This window comes from Garra rufa, chromosome 1 (genome assembly GCF_049309525.1).
Source record: "Garra rufa chromosome 1, GarRuf1.0, whole genome shotgun sequence".
Lineage (NCBI taxonomy): Eukaryota > Metazoa > Chordata > Actinopteri > Cypriniformes > Cyprinidae > Garra > Garra rufa.
This window is the reverse complement of record NC_133361.1, coordinates 91,597,451-91,619,471: the sequence shown is the minus strand read 5'-3', so window position 1 is coordinate 91,619,471 and position 22,021 is coordinate 91,597,451. Positions and strand designations below refer to the sequence as shown.

Below are 22,021 nucleotides of genomic sequence, written 5' to 3'. Positions count from 1 at the left end.
GCCTTTGGGTATTTGAGAAAAAGGGGCGGGTCCTCGAGCACCCTCCCTCCCCCCCTCTGCATGTGCCTGGCTACAAGATGATTGCACAGTGCTTTGCCTGCAGTGCATGTGCAAGATGTGCTTGTAAGCTCGACAGGCACTGTGTCAGCTTTTAAACCGATCTAAAGTAAAATACAAAAGCCAGTATCAGTACAAATTTATAAAGTAAGGCTTAGACTACAGAAAGAACATTGATGTGAACCATCAAACAACATTTTTAATGAAAAAAAAAAAATCTATTTAGAAATCTGCAACCGCAGCATGAAAAAAACTAACGTCACTTAAAACTATCCGTTACACTATAAGCATTATTTTTTTCAATTCTGTACTGCACTGGAAAATGCAAACAGTGATCGTGTCATGCTAGGCGTAGAATTTCTTAATTTCTAGTGTAAGAGATGAGTTTTATAAACAGGTCTTTAATTTTCTATGGTACCCTGCAATGTATGTGGCTCCTCGCGCTTCCTCATCGACCTAAAACACCTACACCTCAGGATAACCTCCCTGTTTTTCACACTCGACACTGAACATTGCATAACAAAAATATTATTATACATACCATATTAAGTTTCATACCTCATTTGACTACTCTTATCTGTTTTAAACTACTACTGAGTCTACAAATTGACAAAGGCGAGTATAAAAATAACATTTACGGTATCACGTTAGCTAAACCATGCTAATTTATGGTTCGTGACTTACCTTCGTAATTAAAGATGTAATTTAAAAAATTAAATTAGTTTTGAGTGCGGAGCGGCTGCATGAAGGTCCACGAGACGAAAAACATCCGCTGATGTAAATGCTGGTAAATTATTCAAAGAAGTTGTGAAAGTTAGCGCGCCTGACTTCATTTCGCCCTAAGTATCTTTACACAACTATCACTGCACCAGATGTGCGTTCGAACGTTCGTGAAAAAAGCCTAATAGTTAATTCATGAATATGAATTATATGAATTGTTATCTTTTTAACAACCTTTTTATAAACATGCAAGTTCCCTGGTCCAATTATACAGAGTGATTTTAGTTGATATGAACTATTTTGAAGTAATCTTTTTTTTACAACGTTTTTACAAACGTACAAGTTTTCTGGTCAACATTTGTAACAATGAATAATAATGCTGGTCACCTTGATCATTTAATGTCCCATTCCCACTGATCCCCTCTGATTGTAGGTTGTTGTCAGCTGGCTGCTTCGGTTCGGAGCTTTCGGCTGTCTGTGTCAGATCCGGGCTCTCATCTGTCTGTTGGAGATCCAACATAGCCTCTGCACATTCTGACCGTCTTTGTTGGTCTTTCTTGAGCTTCATCCTCTTCTCTCGTTTAAGAGACGCCTCTGATTTGGGTTTAGTTTTTTGGTACCCTAGGTTGACCGTCGGAGCTCAATCTACCGACTCAACATCACCCAAAGCGCTAGGGCAGCCTAAAAAGCTCCAATGAAGTCCATATTAGACTACCGGTAACTTAATAATCATTACTAAGTAAATGAGCATTTAAGACAACCTTATGCTATATGAACACAGACATAAAAAACAAGTTGGCTAGCTAACATAGCTCCGACAGGGTGTGTACAGGTTTGACCAAGTTAAATTTAAGACATTTTAAGACTTTTTAATACCATTTTCAAACTAAATTTAAGACCAAATTGAAAGTCCCGCAAAAGTCTAGCACAAAACACACTTTGAAGCCAATGTAACAGTGTAACAAACACGGATTTTGAGTCATGGATCGGATCATTTTTCGGATCAGCAAAAAAAAAAAAAAAAAAAAAAAAAGTTTGTTTTTTCCTAATTACTGAATGCTTACTTTAGGTAGGCTACTTCTCATCCACAGCAAAAACTACTATCTGAACTAAAGTTCAGTAACAAAACAAGAACAATTACACAAATGACAAGTGTAAATGAATACAACATAAAGTTAGTAATAAAATCAATAACACTAGTATTCAGGAGGGGAAATTTAATAATCAATTGTAAAATAACTAGTGTTTCTCACTGCAGGTATTTATAGGACGCTGTCTCTTTAAGGCCAAATGCCCAAACCGAATACTGGCACGCATCTCTTTCTCAGCTGTTTCGGTTCACTGAAGACATAAACGACTGTTAAACAGAATACCAAAACGGGTATTAAGACATGACTTGGTATGTACGTTTCCGTTCAAATAGCAGTTAAAGAGGAATCAATCTGTGTGAATCGCGCCGCGCGCCTCTCTCTCCTCTCTCTCTCTCTGCGCGTGCTCGCGCCAGTTGTGTGCGGCAACGTAAAAACATGTGCTAATTATAAACTTTTACTCTATGATGGTTAAACTTAACAGCTAATCTGCGATTCAAATGCGTGTAGTTGGGCGGAAACCCGCTAAATCTGGCAACACTGAGGCGTTGTCAAGCAAGCGCGTGTCTAGCAACAGAACAGATTTAGAACCTGCGCAGGAGATTCTCCTCAAAACGATAAACTTTTCCTTTTCAAAGTGTAAAAAATTTAAGACCCTTGGATTTAGATTTAAGACAAATTAAGACATTTAAAGGCCTTATTTTAGGACAACGGAATTTAAGACTTTTTAAGACTTTTTAAGGATCCGCGGCCACCCTGGAAGTGGTCGCTGCAGACACGGGCGTTAACATCTGACTCTGATCCTCCCGACCAAAGTATAGGAGGAAGTTCCAACGTAATTGAGTCTAAGCAGAATGTGAGAGCAAGACCTTACAGAAAAAACATGAATTTCACATTTATTTTATATAAAATATGAAACCAAACATAAAAAAGGAATAATCTGAAAAAAAAAAAAAAACAATCCTTGTGCATGACGGAATAATATTTAGAGATTTTTAGTTGATTTGATACCTTTATCTAAAACTGTGTCAGAGTTGAATGAATTTAAGTGGGCACAGTATATTAAACATACCAAAATACAGTTTCAGTACTGTATATAAAAACAAAGGATTATTCTGAAAAAAAAAAAAGCCTTGCCTTATCGAATGAGATAAAGATGTGTTATTTTAGTGTTCCATTTTTTTTTTGCAGAACAAGTTTGTTGAGCTTCACAAAATAGAAAGTTGCTGTAAGAAAAGAGCTAAAGCATTGAAAATCCCCATTCCCGCCATCAGGGCAATAATTAAGAAGTTCCAATCAACTAAAGATGTTACAAATCTGCCTAGAAGAGGAAGTGCCTATATCATCCTAATACACGATAAGGAGGAGAGTTTGAGTGGCCAAAGACTCTCCAAGGATCACAGTTGGAGAATTGCAGAGAATTGTTGAGTCTTGGGGTCAGAAAGCCTAAAAAAAAGATAAAACAGCCCCTACATCACCACATGTTGTTCAAGAGGGTTTCAAGAACAAATCCTCCTGGCTTTCCCAAAAACAAACTCCAGTGTATTCACTTGTCAGACATGATTGGAGCTTCAAACAGGACTGGCTTCTATGGTCAGATGGAACTAAAAATGTGCTTTTTTTGCAGCTAACCCTCCAGATGATTTTGGTGCAGACAGGGATAAAAAGTACCCCATGCCCCCAATTAAAAATAATGCTGGGTCTTTAATGTTGTGGACCTATTTTTCTGTAGACCCTGTACATCTTGTTTAGACACATTACTTCATGAATTCTATCAAATACCAGCAAATAAAAAAACAAAACCTGACGGCCTCTGTTCGAAATCTTATAATGGGCCATGGTTGCATCTTCCAGCAGGACGATGATCCAAAACAAACATTAAAATCAACACAAAAATTGTGTCACTGGGCACAGAATAAAGCTTCTACCATGGCTGTCCCATTTCCCTGACCTGGGGCCGGATTCACGAATATCTTCTTAAGAAGCTGGAATTCAAACGTCCCCCCACCCCACCCTCAAATACACTCCCCAGATTTTGTACCTCCCCATGCCCCCTAAATAGGCCTATATATATATATATATATATATATATATATATATATATTTCAATGTTTAAAATTACAACTGTCTGTGGTACATGTTTTCTAACACTAGTCAGAAGCAATGCTACTAATTTCACTTTATGATGAAAAAATACAAAGACAATAAAGACTTTTAATTCAATTCGATTTAAAAGCTTTATTTAGTTGGCTTTCAACTATTAAAGCTAAAATTATTTTTCTTATGCAAATACATCAGTTGACCACAAATGTTGTTAATAAAATATAAAAAGTAAAGATAATGTATTAATAAAAAAGTAACATTTAATAATGGCTCAAAGCAAAATGATCATTAACTACTTAAAGTAAAAGTGAAAACTAATGAGATTGATCTCTCTCCTTCTAATTTACCAGTAGTGATGAGTATACATATACAGTACATGCCAGACCAGTATGTGTAAATCTGCCAGAGATATTCTGCATGACTGTGTATAGCAGATAATTGAATAAAATGCATCTCATGTGCAGTGCAATGATATGGTTATTTTCCAGGGTGAATCCTCTCATGTATTTTCAGATCTGATGACTGACTAAATCTCTTGTTGCAGTGTGAACACTTATAAGGTCTCTATCCAGTGTGGATCCTCTCATGTGTTTTCAAATGTACTGACCGACTAAATCTCTTGTTGCAGTGTGAACACTCATAAGGTTTCTCTCCAGTGTGGATCATCTCATGTATTTTCAGATATGATGATTGATTAAATCTCTTGTTGCAGTGTGAACACTCATAAGGTTTCTCTTCAGTGTGGATCCTCTCATGTATTTTTAGACATGATGATCGATTAAATCTCTTGTTGCAGTGTGAACACTCATAAGGTTTCTCTTCAGTGTGGATCCTCTCATGTATTTTTAGACATGATGATTGATTAAATCTCTTGTTGCAGTGTGAACACTCATAAGGTTTCTCTTCAGTGTGGATCCTCTCATGTATTTTTAGACATGATGATCGATTAAATCTTTTGTTGCAGTGTGAACACTTATAAGGTTTCTCTCCAGTGTGGATCCTCTCATGTGTTTTCAAATGTACTGACCGACTAAATCTCTTCTTGCAGTGTGAACACTCATAAGGTTTCTCTCCATTGTGGATCCTCTCATGCGTTTTCAAATTTACTGACTGACTAAATCTCTTTTTGCAGTGTGAACACTTATAAGGTTTCTCTCCAGTGTGGATCCTCTCATGTGTTTTCAAACGTACTGACAGACTAAATCTCTTGTTGCAGTGTGAACACTCATAAGGTTTCTCTCCAGTGTGGATCCTCTCGTGTATTTTCAGGTCCCCTGACCGACTAAATCTCTTGTTGCAGTGTGAACACTCATAAGGTTTCTCTCCAGTGTGAATCCTCTCGTGTATTTTCAAATGTACTGACTGACTAAATCTCTTTTTGCAGTGTGAGCATTTATAAGGTTTCTCTCCAGTGTGGATCCTCTCATGTGTTTTCAAACGTACTGACTGACTAAATCTCTTGTTGCAGTGTGAACACTCATAAGGTTTCTCTCCAGTGTGGATCCTCTCGTGTATTTTCAGGTCCCCTGACCGACTAAATCTCTTGTTGCAGTGTGAACACTCATAGGATTTCTCTCCAGTGTGGATCAACTTATGCAGTTTTAAATAAGTTACTGAAGTAGAAATCTTTTCACACTTGGAACACATGGATTCTCTCACACCAGTATTAATATTCTCATATACTTGCAAACTCTGTAGATGCCAAAAATTCTTACCACACAAATGGCATGAATGTGGCTTTACCTTTGTATGAACTTTTAAGTGATTACTCAGACCTAAAGCTGCTAAATACACTTTACCACATTGATCACATGTGTGCTTCTCTCTAGTGTGGATGTTTATGTGCTCCTTAAGGCTTGATGAGCGTGAAAAACTCTTCCCACATTGATCACAAGTAAATGGTTTTTCTTCAGTATGAATTTTCATGTGGCGCTCAAGATCTGTTTTTCTTGTGAAACTTTTTCCACACTGAGTGCAGGTGGAACATTTCTCTGCTCTTCTTTTCTTTAAATCTTTCTGTTTGGCTTGAGAGTAACTCAAAGGTCTTTCTCCAGTTTTAAAATGATTTTTCTCCTCAACTTGACTTGATTCTTCATTCTCCTCTTTTTCTTTAATCAACTCTGAAATAAAAGTAAGAAGGGTTCATTTTCAGTAACTTGTTATAAGCTGAAAAACATGAAAAACTAACATTTGAGAGTAGTGCCAATAAGTCCTACAGATGGTGGCGCCAGAAGCAGATTTGGTAGAAATGGTGTGTGGGATATCAATAACAAAAAAAATTTAAAGGGGCATATGACGCGGTTTCCTTTGGAGTGTTACAAGCTGTTTGTGCATTAAATAAGATTTGTGAAGCTGCAAAGCCTAAAGTCTCAAAACCAAAGAGATATATATTATAAAAGTTGAAGGTCCCATATTGTCAAAATCTAAATTTTCTGGCTTTTTTCATGATAACTGAGGTCTAGGGGCTATGTAACTACCATATAAGTTTCAATCCACAGTAAACTGCACACAGCCTGCTTAAAGTAGCTGTTCCTTTTCACAAGACGCAGTGACTTCTGTAAAAATGTGACGTCCGATCTACTCAGTCACCACCTTTAGTCACCACCCCGAATACCAACCACCGTCCCACCCTCCTTTTGTCAAACCCCGACAACATTGCGTCCATTTCATTGCTAAGCAGCAACAACACAAAAACAAGTATGAAAACCCTGTTCAGTCGATAGATGTCAAAACTACATCATTGCACAGGCTTTCGAACAACGTAAATATAAGAGACCAGTGTTACGTCAACTTCAGCCTCTTTCACACAGCCATTCCGGAAAATACACGGATAATGTGTTCTAGAATCCTGCGCAGGACTGTTTTCTTTATCCCACTCCCGTCGCCCCTGCCGAATTTCTGACCATTACCATTCTGACTATTACTGCCCGCTCCCGCAACTTGTGTGTTACACTCTCGCAATATGTATTTCCACTCCCGCCTGCACCCGCAAAACTCTTTGAATTTATTCCCGCACGATAAGAGATGCATTGATTTAGTGTCTTCTCCCGTCCCACAGGGGAAAAAAAGTATTTGTATTGCTATTATTCAAGAGATTCATGTTTGTTTCTTTCCTTGGCCTGCAGGTATTCTGACGCACTGTTAGGGAAGATGAAGAGTAGCCTGGGCTACCGTGCATTTCTTTAGACTTCAAGTACTTAGATTTTGGCTATTGAAGTATTCCATAGGCTTGAATGGTCCTGGTGTAAATGTGCAGAAAGCATGTCTGAAAGTAGCTAGCCTATGAGAACACAGAAAGACAAAACACACAATACATTTGAATATAATTTCATTTTTTATTAAAAATGTTGCACCATCACACGGCACATAAAAATAGACTGCTTTGCAAAAAAATACAATGATAAACTACATGAAAACAGCAGTTTTGCAATTATTAGGTCGCCGCTCATACCACCAGCCGTCCGCAGGATCCAACAACCAAGCCTGTGGCTGCATCGCGGGGCCGCATGCCCTCCTGGCAGCCGCTGCTTACACTCCAAGGCGCCAGATCACGCCATCTCCACCACCTTCCAGGCGTTAGGCATCTTCCCCAGCGTCCTCTTACGCTACAGCCCTCTCCTCAGCCGCAGCCAAGGGGAAATGGACTATAGCTGGGCTCCGCAAGGTGCTCGCCAGCTCCGGCGTCGTCCTCCAACACTGTTCCTCCAAAGCGGATCTCCACGGCCTCTACGCATCTCTCCAACCGAAGGAGAAATCAAAGTCCACCCCTCCCTCCAGGGCCTCACTCAGAGCACGCACAGGGCTCCCTACTCTACGCCAGGACGCAGCAAAAAGCCATCACAGAGCTTGGGCCACGCCCCGAACGCCGCAGTCGCCAGCCACTGCCCTCCTTCTCGATCTTCCAAGCGGAAGCTTGCTGCTCATGCCGGCGGAGAACAGGCCTCTACAAGCCGCCGCGGTAGCACGAACTCGCCCACACCGGCGGCTAATTCCCGTCCGCAGCTTTTGCCCCACCATTCTCTTAACTCCATTCCCCTCCCATGGCCCGCAGCACCGCCGTCCAATCATAGCACGAGCATTCCCCTGCTCATGGCACAAGCACCGGTGCCCCCCATACCCCCTCTCTTCTCTTCTTTATTTTTCTCCGCCCCAGGAGCCGTCCCTAGCGCAAGCCCGCCTCTAATCTCGCAGACTCCGATGCTCGCCATTCTCCCTCTCTTTCCTCCTCTTTTTTCCGTCCCAGGAGACGGCCGCAGCGCAGACTTACCTCCACTTACAGTCCCGGTAGCCACCTTTCCTCCTCCTCAGACCCGCTTTTCCTTCTCATTAGCCTCAGCCACGCCCCTTCCAGCATGTCCAAATGCTCTAGTGCAGGAACCTCCCCCGGTACCCAACTCCATCAGAACCCAGATTCTGGCAGAAATTCAGATCGCTGGCACCAGAGGCAGACCCGTCCCCAACCCCAGTTCCTCCTTATTCAGAACTGATATTCCCGTAAACCACCCTCTGAGACCCCTCCTTGAAGCCTCCATCAATTCCATTCTCCAAACTGTCTCCCCTAGGACTCTCCAATCCTATCTTACAGCATGGAAATGTTTTAAACATTTCCCCTCTGCCTATAGTTTGCCTTTGCCTGATTTTTCCCTGCTTATTTATCTCTCATCTCAACTCCAATAAAAACCTCCAAGCCAGCTCCATTAAAGGATACCTAAGCAGAATCCAGTTTTTCCACAAACTGTTATATGGCTCACCTTCATCCCATATAACCAATTCGCAGACCTCCCTTCTCATCAAAGGTATCCAAAAAAACCCAGCCCAACCGCCCAGACCCCAGATAACCTATCACCTTAAAAATTTTGACCAACTGCATCTCCACCCTCCGTAAAGGTTACCATTCCATCCTCACTGCCTGCACATTAGACGCCATGTTTATCCTGGCTTTCTTTGGTTTCCTCAGATGCTCTGAGCTCGCCATTACATCTGGCTTCAAACCACCCATCCACCCAACTATCTCCGACCTAGCAGTGCTAGACGGTGAAACCATCTCTTACTTCATAAAACAAAGTAAGACAGATCAAACAAAGAAAGGCCACTTCATCTATATTTTAAACCTTCAATCACCCCTCCAACGATTTCAAACCCTCCTAGCCTTCCTCCAGCTCCGACCCTCTCTTTACAGACGACTTCAACCGCCCCACCACACACTTCTGGTTCCAAAAGCACCTTAAGTCTGTCTTGCTTCTCTCTGGTACCCCAGCTGACAACTTTTCCAGCCATTCTTTCCGTATAGGCGCAGCAGCCACAGCCGCTCAAAAAGGCTTCTCCCTACAGCAGAACCAAGCACTTAGCCGCTGGTCATCAGAAGCTTTCAAGAGCTACATCCGAGCAGAAAGCTCCTTCATCAAGGAAACCACCAAACCCTAGTCAGTCAACCCATTTTAACGCCAGCCCACTCCCGTCCACTTGATCTCTAGCCCGCTTCAACCATCCCCTCTGTGTCCCACTCCAGCGGGTCCTCTCACCTCTTTTCCCCCACTGCCACAGCTGCGCCGCCCCCGCTGGAGCCCCCCACTTATTCCCCTTATGCGCATCAACTCATAACGGTGAAATGGCACTTTCGTGTTCGCTTTGCGACCCTCTATCGGCCATAACAGCACTATGTAAGTTTGGGTTGTCGGGTCGCGGTTTTTTAGTTCAAATAAGACTACAAATGCGACCTGCTTTAGGGCAGGCTTCACAAAAGGTTTTCATACTTTCATAAAGTCATACAACATTCTCTACCTTGTCAAAAAGCCGGTCCTGGATAGCCTTCAAACAAATAACGTGCATGTGAAACGACGGTAGGCTAAATTATTTAAGACAGCGGTAATGGACAATTCCCCTTCCAACCTGTAGCGTTGAGCGTTGAGGGAAAGTTACTTAGTGTTGCTTTAACTTTTACGCTGTTTATTATATGTAAGTGCGAACTCGTGAAATTGCTGTGGAGGAAGAGAATGTTGCTGATTGACTGCGGTCCCAATCCCGTGCGTCTCTCTTCCAATTTGCGCCGACAGACACTAAAGGCCCGCTCTGAAGGCGCACTGGATGCGGGAATACTAAAGATAAAACGTGCCAGCTTTGATAGCGCTCTTTGTTGAACTTCCACCATGGAAGCACGCTAGAACCCTGCACGGGCCTTAAATCTAAGCCCTAGCCCGGCCCTGGCCCGAGACGCACAGGCTGTAGCCCGGTCTTTGTCCGACAGCTTATCAAAATTTTTGTCCCGAGTCCGACCCGAAGCCCATCTTTATTTCCGCCAAACAGCTTATACTGTTACAGAGATTAAAATAGACCAGAATTTGTATTTAATAGAAAGTTTATGTTTTGTCGTTTCGTTTTTTTATCTGAACAATTTAGAGAAATGTTTGGAGTTTTTTGTTTGTTTGTTTTTTAAATGTAAGTTTTAGTTTTGTGACATAGATATCCAGGCGGTATGTGGTCCACAGTGAGTTTACTCAATTTAACCTATATATCAAATCAACACTTGACTAGTCTACAATGCAATCCAGATATAAAACAAACATCAATAAAAGTTTATACATTTAAAGTTTATTATCACCATCTCAGAACAAAGGCATTTTGAACAGGGCAGGCAGCTGTGCTGCACAAAACCGGAACATACAAAGTCGCAGTGGTAAAGTAAATGAATAATGAACAAATATATAAAGTAGTGTTGTCAGAAATATCGATAAATATTGATACTGAAATATCTGAACGATACCAATAATAATTTCCCGAAGTATCGATAATAGCCGAGCTGTCACTTTCACTTCTTCACAAAGGTGAGTTGACAAACACCACACGTGACTGCAGTGCCTGTCTCGTCTCACCCCGCGTCCGGCTTTGTTTGATAAAGAACACAGCAGGAGTGCTATCTAGAAATATTTCGGATATGAAACAAATGAACATGGAAAGTCGAAGTACACAAGCAAGCCAATATGTAAGAGTTGCTACAGAGCAGTGCTAACAAAAGGCGCTAACACCACTAATTTCGCAAAGCACCTGAAAGACAGACACCCGGATTTTTTATAAAGAAGAACTGTTCTCATTTTAAAATTACTGAATCATTAAATAATATTGCCTATTATTGTTGCTAATTTGAGTGTTATCCCGTTTCTTACTGTAGTTCGTTAATTTAATCAGATTGAGGAATCCTGGACGAGTAAATACTTTAACTGCGGTCAAATGTTAATTAACTGCGCTTATTTAAAATAAAAAATCATTACTTAAATTCTGCTATTTGTCTTAATGTCGAACCAGTGAGCAACTTAACATTGTTTTCGTGTGTGATGCACGCATGTTTGCTTGCGTTGATCGTTGATTAATCCGTTGATGAATCCGGCATTAAAATCTGTTCATCAAATAATGTTAATCTATTAACCAGCATTTATGAACGATGAGCAATGCATTTGTTACAGAATATTTGAATCTTTGATAATGGTAGGTAATAAAAATACAACAGATGTGTAAGCTCTGGTCCAATAAAAAATATTAACAGATATAACTTTGGATTTTAATTAATGTATTAGTAAATTATAGTTTAAAGGTTGTGATCAGCGATTTCTAGCCTAAAACATAAAGTGTCAATTTCAGCTGAACTTTCTTCACGATCCGCTCGCTGCCTGCCCCATAAATTGTCTGTGAAAAAAACGAGTCTCTCTGGTCAGCCTTGGACGCGTTTTTTTCACAGACAATTTATAGGTCAGGCAGCGAGCGGATCGTGAAGAAAGTTCAGCTGAAATTGACACTTTATGTTTAAGGCTAGAAATCGCTGATACAACCTTTAAATTAACTGTTAACTAAGATTAATAAATGTTTTGAAAGTATTTTTCATTGTTTATTCATGTTAACTAACAAATATCTTTTACCATTAACTTAAACTCTAAGATTATTCAGATAGTTTAGTTAATTTTAAATGTGTGGGTTAAAAAGAAAAAAAAAGTTTACGACCTACACTACCAGTTGTATTTGAACAGCGAATAAAGTATGAAGCTCTAACTCAAATGAAGCTAAGAAGCTGAACAGGGCTGTAGCAGTGTACAAATGCATACCTCATTGTCATGTTCTAGACTATATTTATCTTTAAATTAAAAAATAAATTTACCTCCTTAATATTGTGGCAGTTTTTTTCTCTGTGGTATCGAAAATAGTATCAAATATCAATATTTTTTCAAGGTATCGTATCGAAGTTAGAAATTCCAGTATCGTGACAACACTAATATAAAGAATAAATAATAATATAGAAAACTTCAAAAACACAACTTTACCACGTGGCTGGAAATCTCTGTGCTGCGCAGAGTATGTGAGCGGAGTGGGGCAGCAACAATTTCCCCCCGCACTCCTTGCATTTAATAATCGCTCCGCTCCAGCTCCACTCCTCGCTCACTGATATCAGAAACACCGCTCCGCGTCAGTATGTTTTGTATATAATTCAGTATGTTTGAAATGTAACAGTCCTGTTCATAAAATATAATAAAATAAAATAACAGGAGAGTTTCAAACACTAGTGTGCAATATTTGTTCTGACCACAGCTAATAATTGTCAGCATTAAAAGAGTATTGCTGCTTTATCCAGTGCAAAGTTTGTAATGAAAATAATACGTTTTCGTCAGTTATTTTACCTACACATCACATTATTTCTGATTTGAGTAATCCATCTCTATCACGCTAGCTAAACATGTTTAACATATGATTTCCTGCTTAACCCTCATGTGGTGTTCATGTCATTTTTGACTGGAGAAGATTTTCTTTTTCCTGAAAATAATAGTTAATGTTATCGCATTGAACTGAAACTTAGTGACTTTGTTCACAGAGACTATAACAACTTGTCCAAATTTTTTATTTATTTATTTTTTTGTGTTGTTTTTTTCACCTTGTTACACCTATGGTGTTCCCGGTCAAAAATGACAGGCCTACACAAAATAGCTTATAAATCCCTTGTTATGCTATATTACCCCCAAAAATTGGATTCAATCGTTTTATCAACTTGTTTTCTTTCAATTAGGACTGGTTTTGTATTCAATTTTCAAACAGTTTAATTGTAGGAGTCATTTATCCGAGCTTATGCACCTCAGTTTTTGAGTGAAAAAAGCATTATTTGTTAATAATTTTGGCAATATTGAGAAAAATATGAAAATAAATTGCACTGTTGATCACACTAGTCTACTTTAATGTTTAACCAGGAAATTTCTTTTGAAATTCTTTTATTTTGTACAAAATGACACAGAGTCACACTTGTGGTGTTCCTGGTCAAAAATGACAGGCCTACACAAAATAGCTTATAAATCACTTGTTATGCTATATGATCCCCCAAAATTGGATTCAATCTTTTTATCAACTTGTTTTCTTTCAATTAGGACTGGTTTTGTATTCAATTTTCAAACAGTTTAATTGTAGGAGTCATTTATCTGAGCTCCTAGTCATTGAAAGTGAATGGGGGAGACTGAAAATTATTGAAAAATTTAGTTGTCAGGAGCATGTTTATCATGTTCACATATGTATATGTGTGCTTGCAGACATAGAGCCATTGGACATGTGCATGCATGGATACATGTATGCCACACACACACACAAACTATTTTCTGAAAGAAACATTCTTTTTCACAGTGATAATTTTTTTAAATCTAATATCCATTCATCAATCTGACATTACCACATTCGAACACACACTCACACACCTAAACTCACACTCACGCACAAACTGGCTGTGACTGCAGTGACCCTGCTTCAAAAGAATCTCTCTTTCATGTTCTCGTTTCATCACACCTTCCAGACAAAATATTATGACATTTTGTTTTGGAACTGTGATGTTCTCATTTTTTTACTTAAAAAATTAGATGCCTACTCTCAGATAAATGAGGCCCACAATTAATTAGATGCAAATAGAAATATAAAACCAGTCCTAATTGACAGAAAACAAGTTGACAAAAAGATTGAATCCAAGATTGGGTGAAAATGTGGTTAAATGATTTATAAGCTATTTTTTATAGGCCTGTCATTTTTGACTGGGAACACCATAGGTGTAATAGGATTTTGAACACCACATGAGGGTTAATGTGCAGTTATATTACGGACCATTGGCATGAATTGTGCATGATGGAGCGGTGGTGGAGCGCTCTTGGAGAGTGTGAAAACCATGAGGCTCCGACTTTTAAAGATTCAAAATCACACCGCTCCACTCATACTCTGCTATGCGCGAGTTAGGCATCACTGGCTCTTCCGGGGACCGCACGCATTAAATCTCATTAAATTTTTTTTTTTTTTTCTAAAGCAGGCCCGAAGCCCGATATGCGTGCAAGTTATGACGTGAAAATTGGCCCGAAGCCCGGCCCTAGGGGCAAAAAAAAAAGTCGGGCCCCGACGTGCTCGGGCGCAAATGCAGGGCTCTAAAGCACGCTGCCTGGGTCTGGGTTATCAGAGAGCCGGGAGCTGAGATATTCAGTCATTTCATTATCCACCGGCTTTGGCACTGAAGCAACGGATGTATCGTCTTTCCAATCTGCGAATCGGTCTGTGCTTTGCTTTTTGTCCGATCCCGCAGTGTTTTTTTTTTTAGCGGCCCATTCCCGCACGCAGCAAAGTTCAAACCGCCCGCTCCGGCGAGATTTGCGTTGGGTCCTAATCCCAATGCAGCCCTCTAATGTGTTCCATGATTTGTTCCGGAATTGTTTAATTTGGTTCATTCACAGTTGTTTTCCGGAATCTATGCGTGCTCTACACACATCAAATAAAAACATGTGACATTTGGATAGAGCTGGGCGGTATGACCAAAAATTTATATCACGGTATTTTTCAAAATTATACGGTATCACGGTATATGACTGTATTATTATTTTTTTTCATGCATGATTAGGTGTTAACCACATATCCTAATAAATTAGAGAATAATTACTGCAGTATATTGGCTTACATTGACCGGACTAGTATTAACCCAGGTTTGATTGGTCTCACAAAATGCTGCTGTTCACAAAGAAGTGACAGTGGCACTCATAATTGTAATGAGGTGAAGAAATCAGAATTCATGATTTGCAGTCAAAATACACAACACTTTATTGTGCATTCTTCACAAGTTCACATTTACAACTCTACACGTTTCTCTTCCAGCAGGAGGCGCTGTCAGAATGGTGGTATACAAAGTAGCGCAACAAATTATTTTGAAACGTGCAGCACTTTTTATTCAATGGATAGCCTTTTGAAGTTTCATCGCAATTCTTGTCTTTCAGTCCCCACATTTTAGACCACCTGAAATCATAATTATGACTTTCATAACCCCCTAATAAGACTACAGTCATCAATGGAAATTAAGAGCTTTATTTAAGACTTTCAAAAACAAACCTTACACAAAATACGTTTCTTTTTTATTTATTTTTCCCACCATGTTCGGGGCACAAGAAAAATATTAAGGGACTAAATTAATATCAGCATATGAAGTATAATCGTCTCTCATTGTCTGAAAGAATGCACATCAGATGCTGAAAGTCAGTTTTTACTTTCACTTTAACATATTGATCAGTTTCCACGTTGCTTGTGTGATATCCATTGGCTTTAAAGCATAAATATTAATAAAAATACAGTATATAGAAAAGAAATATCTTTAAAATATTGCGACGTAACACCAACGTAAAGCCATTGTTTTTCTCTCACTGAAAGCTACTGTCTGCGCACAATGCGCCGATCTCTGCTCTCATCTCTGCAGACACACCCCCTCTTGAAATTTCGGCATTACAAGTTTTGCAAATCGCTAACCCTGGGTCTTTCTCAGATATACTGAAATACGTCCACACCTCAGATGTGTTGCTTCAGACAAGCACGTGCAAGCTGCGGTTTCTGTTTGCGTCAACATACGTGTTCCCAGCGCTTTGTACGCACACACTCACCGGTATTGGGGTATTTGAAAAATTAATATCATTAAAAAAAAAAAAACACCGGTATTCGGTATGAAAAGGTATACCGCCCAGCCCTACATTTGGATGTGAGATCATCAGTGCAACACTGCCTTTATGGCATTTGGTTCTGGCTTTTGTTCACACAGCACTCATACCCGTAATTTTCCGGAATCAGCGCTCATTGTGAAAGGGGAAAACATTAATGATCATTCTGAAATATCCTGTTGAGTATTACCAAGCCACAGCAAGCTCTGGGCTAGGCTACAGCATACATGACCGTAGTTACTTAAGGTTGGCCTGGCTGTGTGTCACTCAGAAAACAACAGGCCAATCAGAAGAAAGGCTCCTGAATATATATTCTTAAGGACATCAACAACTTAAATAAACCACCAGAAATGTGTACAATATGGGACCTTTAAGCCACAACTCCCTGAAATGGCTCGTTCAAACACACCCCCACTTGTCCACGTCACCGGTTGAGTAAATGTGCGTAACACCACCCATATAAATATGAATATGAAAAGAAAAAAGGCGTGACTTTACCGGCTGTACTAGTTTTGCAGCGCCATGTTGTGGAGACGCAGTCCGTTTCATTGCAAAACTATACATTCTTTGTTTGGCCTTTCAAATACAAAAACAACTAGAAATCAGTGTTTTAAGTTATATTTACAACACTGTTCTGGAACAGTGAAAGGCAAATATTCGAGTGTGTAATGCGCATTTTACAGAGGACTGTTTCCTGAACCTGGGAGAGCACCTCACAACGCCAGATGTTCACAAAGGGTTAAGGCTATAAAGTGGGCCAATCACAATGTTGCATTAACAGTCTGCGCTTATGACTGACGGCCTCTAAGTACATTTTCATATTTAAAGAATTCAGTACTGGAAACACTTCAGGAATGTCGAAGTCGTCATCTGATTCGTTGAATTAGATCGGATGTCCAGGAGACGTGAGTGTTGCGTTTATTTTTCGGTCCGCTGGGAAACAAAGCGCAGACTGATTTACTCTGTGTTTTGCTAAAATGTGCTTATGCAGATGCCATTGTTGTTATACACATTTATGATGCTCACAAACAAATTACTGACTTACTGCTTGTTCTCCCTCTACTTATTTAACTTTCAATGCTGGTTATTTCAGTGACTGACTGTTGCATGCCCGTCTGTCGTTGTGGGGGCATTTCCACGCACCGAAACGTGACGCTGAACGAAACGAACTGTGATTGGTTGTTTGACATGTCTGTCAAACGGCCTTATGGGCGGGCGGGCCTTGGCCAATCAAAGCCAAGTAGGGCTCGCTGCAGCCTGCGGTGGACATCCAACCCCGCCCACATCCATGTGTGACGTCAGACACCACGCCCACGTCAATGCGTCATCGTGTGACTCCCCTCCCCATCGGTAGCCTTAAAGCGGTGCATTTCAAAATACTTCACGAAATTTATCAATGTAAAGTAGCTCTTTCTAAATTCATGGACATTGATAATACCTGCATTTTCTGAAAACACACATGAGGAAGACTTGTGTCATTTTGCAAGGCAAATATTATAATCATAAACAGAAATTTGCTAAATGCATACCAAAATGTAATTTATTTTTATTAGAAATAGAAGTTTTTAAAAAGTCTTTAAAACAAATGAATACATTTGTTGTTACATTTCACAGAAAAAAAAATTTTCTGGTTATGCTCCCACAATATAATTTTTGTATATGTAAGGGAAAAGGAAGAAAATTTGAACTATTGTTTAGTTGTTTCTAGGTTTTAATTTAGTTTTTGTTTATTTATTTACTTTTTATAAGTTTTTTTTTTTTTCTCTATGGTATTAGTTTCCCCTCTTAATACATATTGTATTACTGTATACAGATTAAGCTTGTATTTTGTGTATCTGGATTTCTATTTGTAATGTCCAATTATTCTTTAATAAAATAATTTTTAAAAAAAAGAATCCCGATGTTGCATGTGCAAGAATAGCGGAAGTATGTTGTATCGGGGATGTAAACAAAACAGTTTGCATTAAATAATACAAATTACAACTAATTACATTCGAACAGCCGGTAAAACGCTTGCTTTGGTTGATTAAAGTTAGGAAAATGGTAATTGGTAATAAAACATTTAAACCTTACCCTATTTGTTTGTGTAATGACATAAATTCACGTTTATTATAATCGATTTTGACATAGCTTAGACAAGATCAGATTAGACGGACAATTAAGTTTTGTTATTGTAAAAGTAACACTTAGCATATTTTCATTTTCATCTAATTCTCTAAAGATATGTCCACAAATGTGAACATTGCTAATCATATTATCTCTATTTTAATATATGTTAATACTATTTAATATGTTGGATGTGTGACGTGTTTGAACATGGGCGTGGCCTGTGGCGTCACACTTGGATGTGGGCGGGGTTGGATGTCCACCGCAGGCTGCAGCAAGACGCTACTCATCAAAGCTGCCATGAATTCCAGACCAGGCCAATCACAAAGCACAGATAGCTGGCCAATCAGAGAACACCTCGGTTTCCATCAACAACGTGTTTTGTAAAAATCAAAGCGTTTCAAAAAGGGAGGGCAGAGAAGAGCAACAATAATGTTCAGTATGTGGAAAATAACATGTTTTTTAAACCTCAAACTGCATAAACACATTGCATCACAACAAATACACAAAATAATGCACTTTTTAGCATCATCATAGGATGCTTAAAAGTGCATAAAAAGTCAATCATATAATTACTACTATTTTGAATTTATAAGCGCAGTTACTGAAAAATATTACGTCTATTTCTTTGTAAGACACATTTGACAACGAAGCACTGAACTTGAGTTAGGAGACATGCAAAATTTACTTTCATTGACATTAGTGAAATGAAAATCTAATTTTCATATAGAAAATGTTTATATTCTACTCTTACAACATGTACCATTATCAACTGACCAACAACTTAAGTGATTATAATTGATGTGCGATTCAGTCGCAAAGTGAAGAAAAGTTTGGCGTCTTGAGACTTTTCTTACTATACACACAAAAAAAGTTTTTTGATGAAGTGTTGTTTTAAAATAGTTATTTTATCATTTCAAAATATAAAGGTAGTCAAAATTAATGACTAATGAATCAATAAGTGCGCCTCTGCTGCCATCTACTGGTTATTTTACATAAAAAAATTATCACAAAAACATTATTTTGATATATATTGTGTTTGGTCCCATTAAAAATATAATTTAAACTGGATTTTAGAGGTATAAAGTACTGTAAATAGTTGTATGAAATACTTAAAAGTCATTGAAAAGTGCTTGAATTTCTCTCCTAAAATGTTGTACGAACTAATGTTGGACTATTTCTGCCGCACCACTATGACTATAGTTAACACTACTGTTCCAGCATCAGCCTTGTTTGATCTGTTCATAAAAGAATTGAGTAACACTTTCTTTGAAACACGTGCATTCTTAGTGTTCTTAGTGCATTATATTGGATGCATAATGCATTATAAAAAAAACTTATAGTATGTTGTATCATCTCAAGAGTATAAATAAGAACTGTTTTAATGTATTATAATATTTACTTATTTGTGGTTATAGCTTTTAAGACTATGATTATCTCCTCATAGTTATGACTTAAGTTTTATAAGTCACAGTCTTAGACAGTTTTTGAGAACTAACTCTGCAACTGCATGTCAGCTAGCAGTAATTATTATTAGTATTATGCTAAATATATTCAAACACTCTACTTTGAAGGTTCACCAAAAGACAAACTGATATGTAACTTTGCAAGTATGTGAATCTACTACCTAGCCTCACCTTAATCTAAGTTTACTAATAATCTAAAGAGTGTTAGTTGACATGTAGTTGCAAAGTTGCTCCTAGTCAATAGACTAGGGGGACCATCCAAATAAAATGTAATATAATCTAAAATAAATAAATATATATATATATATAGGCTATGTATATATATGTAATATGATATATTCCATTTTAATTGCGTCAGTATTATTAAAGCTTTGAAAGCCTGATGTACCACAAACAATCATTAAAGATGAAATGAAGATTAAAAACCAACCTTCTTGTTCCTCATGTTTTATTCTCAAAAGTTCTGGTTCCTCTTGTTTTATTCCCAAAGGTTCTGGTTCCTCTTGTTTTATTCTCAAAGGTTCTGGTTCCTCCAGTTTTATTCTCAAAGGTTCTGGTTCCTCTTGTTTTATTCTCAAAGGTTCTGGTTCCTCCAGGTTTATTCTCAAAGGTTCTGGTTCCTCTTGTTTTATTCTCAAAGGTTCTGGTTCCTCATGTTTTATTCTCAAAGGTTCTGGTTCCTCTTGTTTTATTCTCAAAGGTTCTGGTTCCTCTTGTTTTATTCTCAAAGGTTCTTGTTCCTCTTGTTTTATTCTCAAAGGTTCTGGTTCCTCTTGTTTTATTCTCAAATGTTCTGGTTCCTGTTTTATTCTCCAGGTTTCTAGTTCACTCGTGTTCTCCTCACTCTCCACTTTAACAAACATCTTCACAGCAGCAGATCTCAGTTCAGCTCATACTTCTCCAGATATTCCTGCTCGCTTCCAAACCTAGTCACAGCTGTGAGGATGAGGATATTACAGATATTTACTGACCTGATTCAAAAACGGTATTTTTCTGTTTACAGAAACTACATTTCTCACAGACTGAACTAAAACCGAATCGCAACAAAACAACAGAGCGCAGTGAAACTAATCTTCTTCTTCTTAGGTTTAATGGTGTTTGTCAAACAGAAGTGTGTGTGTTAGTGCCACCCGCTGGACTGGAGTGTGAAGCGCCGAAAGGATATTACGGGGAATGACTTTGTGTGTCTACAAGGTGCGCTATTTCTTTTTTTTTTTTTAAGCCGATCTGCACAAATAAATGAAAATGACTTCAAATTAAGACTCGCATAATGGTATTTAATCAGCATCAACAGTCTTTGTGAATATTAAAGGAGAAAAAAAGAGAATACTATGCTTTCCTACAATATACAAGAAAGTATTTAACCCACAATGCCCCAACCTCAATCTACAGTTTAACTGAGTCCCTACAGGATGAACAAGTACAAAAACATTTGTTTCTAACTTTAGATTGAACCGAGAAATGTGTCTAATCTTGATTTCATTTTCCCATCCTCTCTGCTATTCCTTTATTAAACTTGATTATGACCTTTTCTGCATCTTTAATTGGCAAAAACCATATCAACATTTTTCACTGTTACTCCTCATCTTCCCTTTTAACAGTGATCAGTTCAGTTTATAAATATAAGATACAATACCTGCTTTACTAGAAACTCAATCTCTAGAAGTGCATTCATTTAAAAGTATAATTGTGTAGCCTACTATCAGTGTTATGATTTTAGTGAAGTTACAAGTTTTGAAACCAAAACACCAAAATACCTGCAACATCCAGATTAGACCTGTAGTAAACTCAGAAGAGAAGATCAGGAGACTCTTGATTGAGATGTTTCTGTGTGTCGCTGCAGTCATCCAGACTGACTAAAACACTCAATCACTGGAGTTTTAGACAGATTTCAGGATCTTCATTAGAAGATAAAATATGCAAAGGATGTAAGCAGTTACAGGAATTTGTCCAGATTTTCAGCGACTCTAATCCAATCAGCAGAACTATAGACTCATTATCACAGAGATCAGGGAAAGTCTCACCTTCAGCCTCTGCATTCATATTTAACTCAGATATTGATCAGAAACAAAGACACCAATTAAAGAAATGAGGCAGAAACATCAACAGCCAATAAAGACAAAAGATGACACTTACCATCATTTCACATTCATATTCACACACTCCTAAAGAGAAATATATTCATTTAAAACGAACTGCTCACATCCCTTGAATACTGTGTTTAAGCTTGTGATCTGAGAGCTTTGTCTTCACCTGTAACAACGGCCTCCTGAAATATGAATAAAACTCCAGTGATTGAGTGTTTTAGTCAGTCTGGATGACCGCAGCGACACACAGGACCAGCTCAAACAAGAGTCTCCTGATCTTCATTTTCCTGCAGGTGTATTAAAGGTATTTTGTTTTCAAAACGTCTAACTTCACTAAAATCATAACACTAATACAACATGAAATATTAGATTTTTTTTTCCTGATGGATGGACTTCTAGTTAAAGTTTCTAATAAACTGTTTAAT

At 38.4% G+C, this 22,021-nt stretch overlaps 1 protein-coding gene across 1 annotated transcript; it reads right to left on the bottom strand.

Moving 5' to 3' along the window:
- Nucleotides 1–4,084: 4,084 nt before the first annotated feature.
- LOC141340419 (uncharacterized) lies at nt 4,085–20,465 on the bottom strand. Its single transcript, XM_073845382.1, has 2 exons — nt 19,940–20,465; nt 4,085–6,088 (listed from the first exon to the last, which is right to left on the bottom strand). The coding sequence occupies exons 1-2, from the start codon at nt 20,370–20,372 to the stop codon at nt 4,533–4,535; spliced, it is 1,989 nt and encodes a 662-aa protein (XP_073701483.1). The 5' UTR covers nt 20,373–20,465; the 3' UTR covers nt 4,085–4,532.
- Between the last annotated feature and the right edge of the window lie 1,556 nt (nt 20,466–22,021).

Coding starts and splice junctions, on each gene's coding strand:
- LOC141340419 (XM_073845382.1), bottom strand. CDS start 20,372: ATGTTTGTTAAAGTGGAGAGTGAGGAGAACACGAGTGAACTAGAAACC. Junction 6,089..19,939: donor AAAACATGAGGAACAAGAAG/GTTGGTTTTTAA, acceptor CTTTTATTTCAG/AGTTGATTAAAGAAAAAGAG.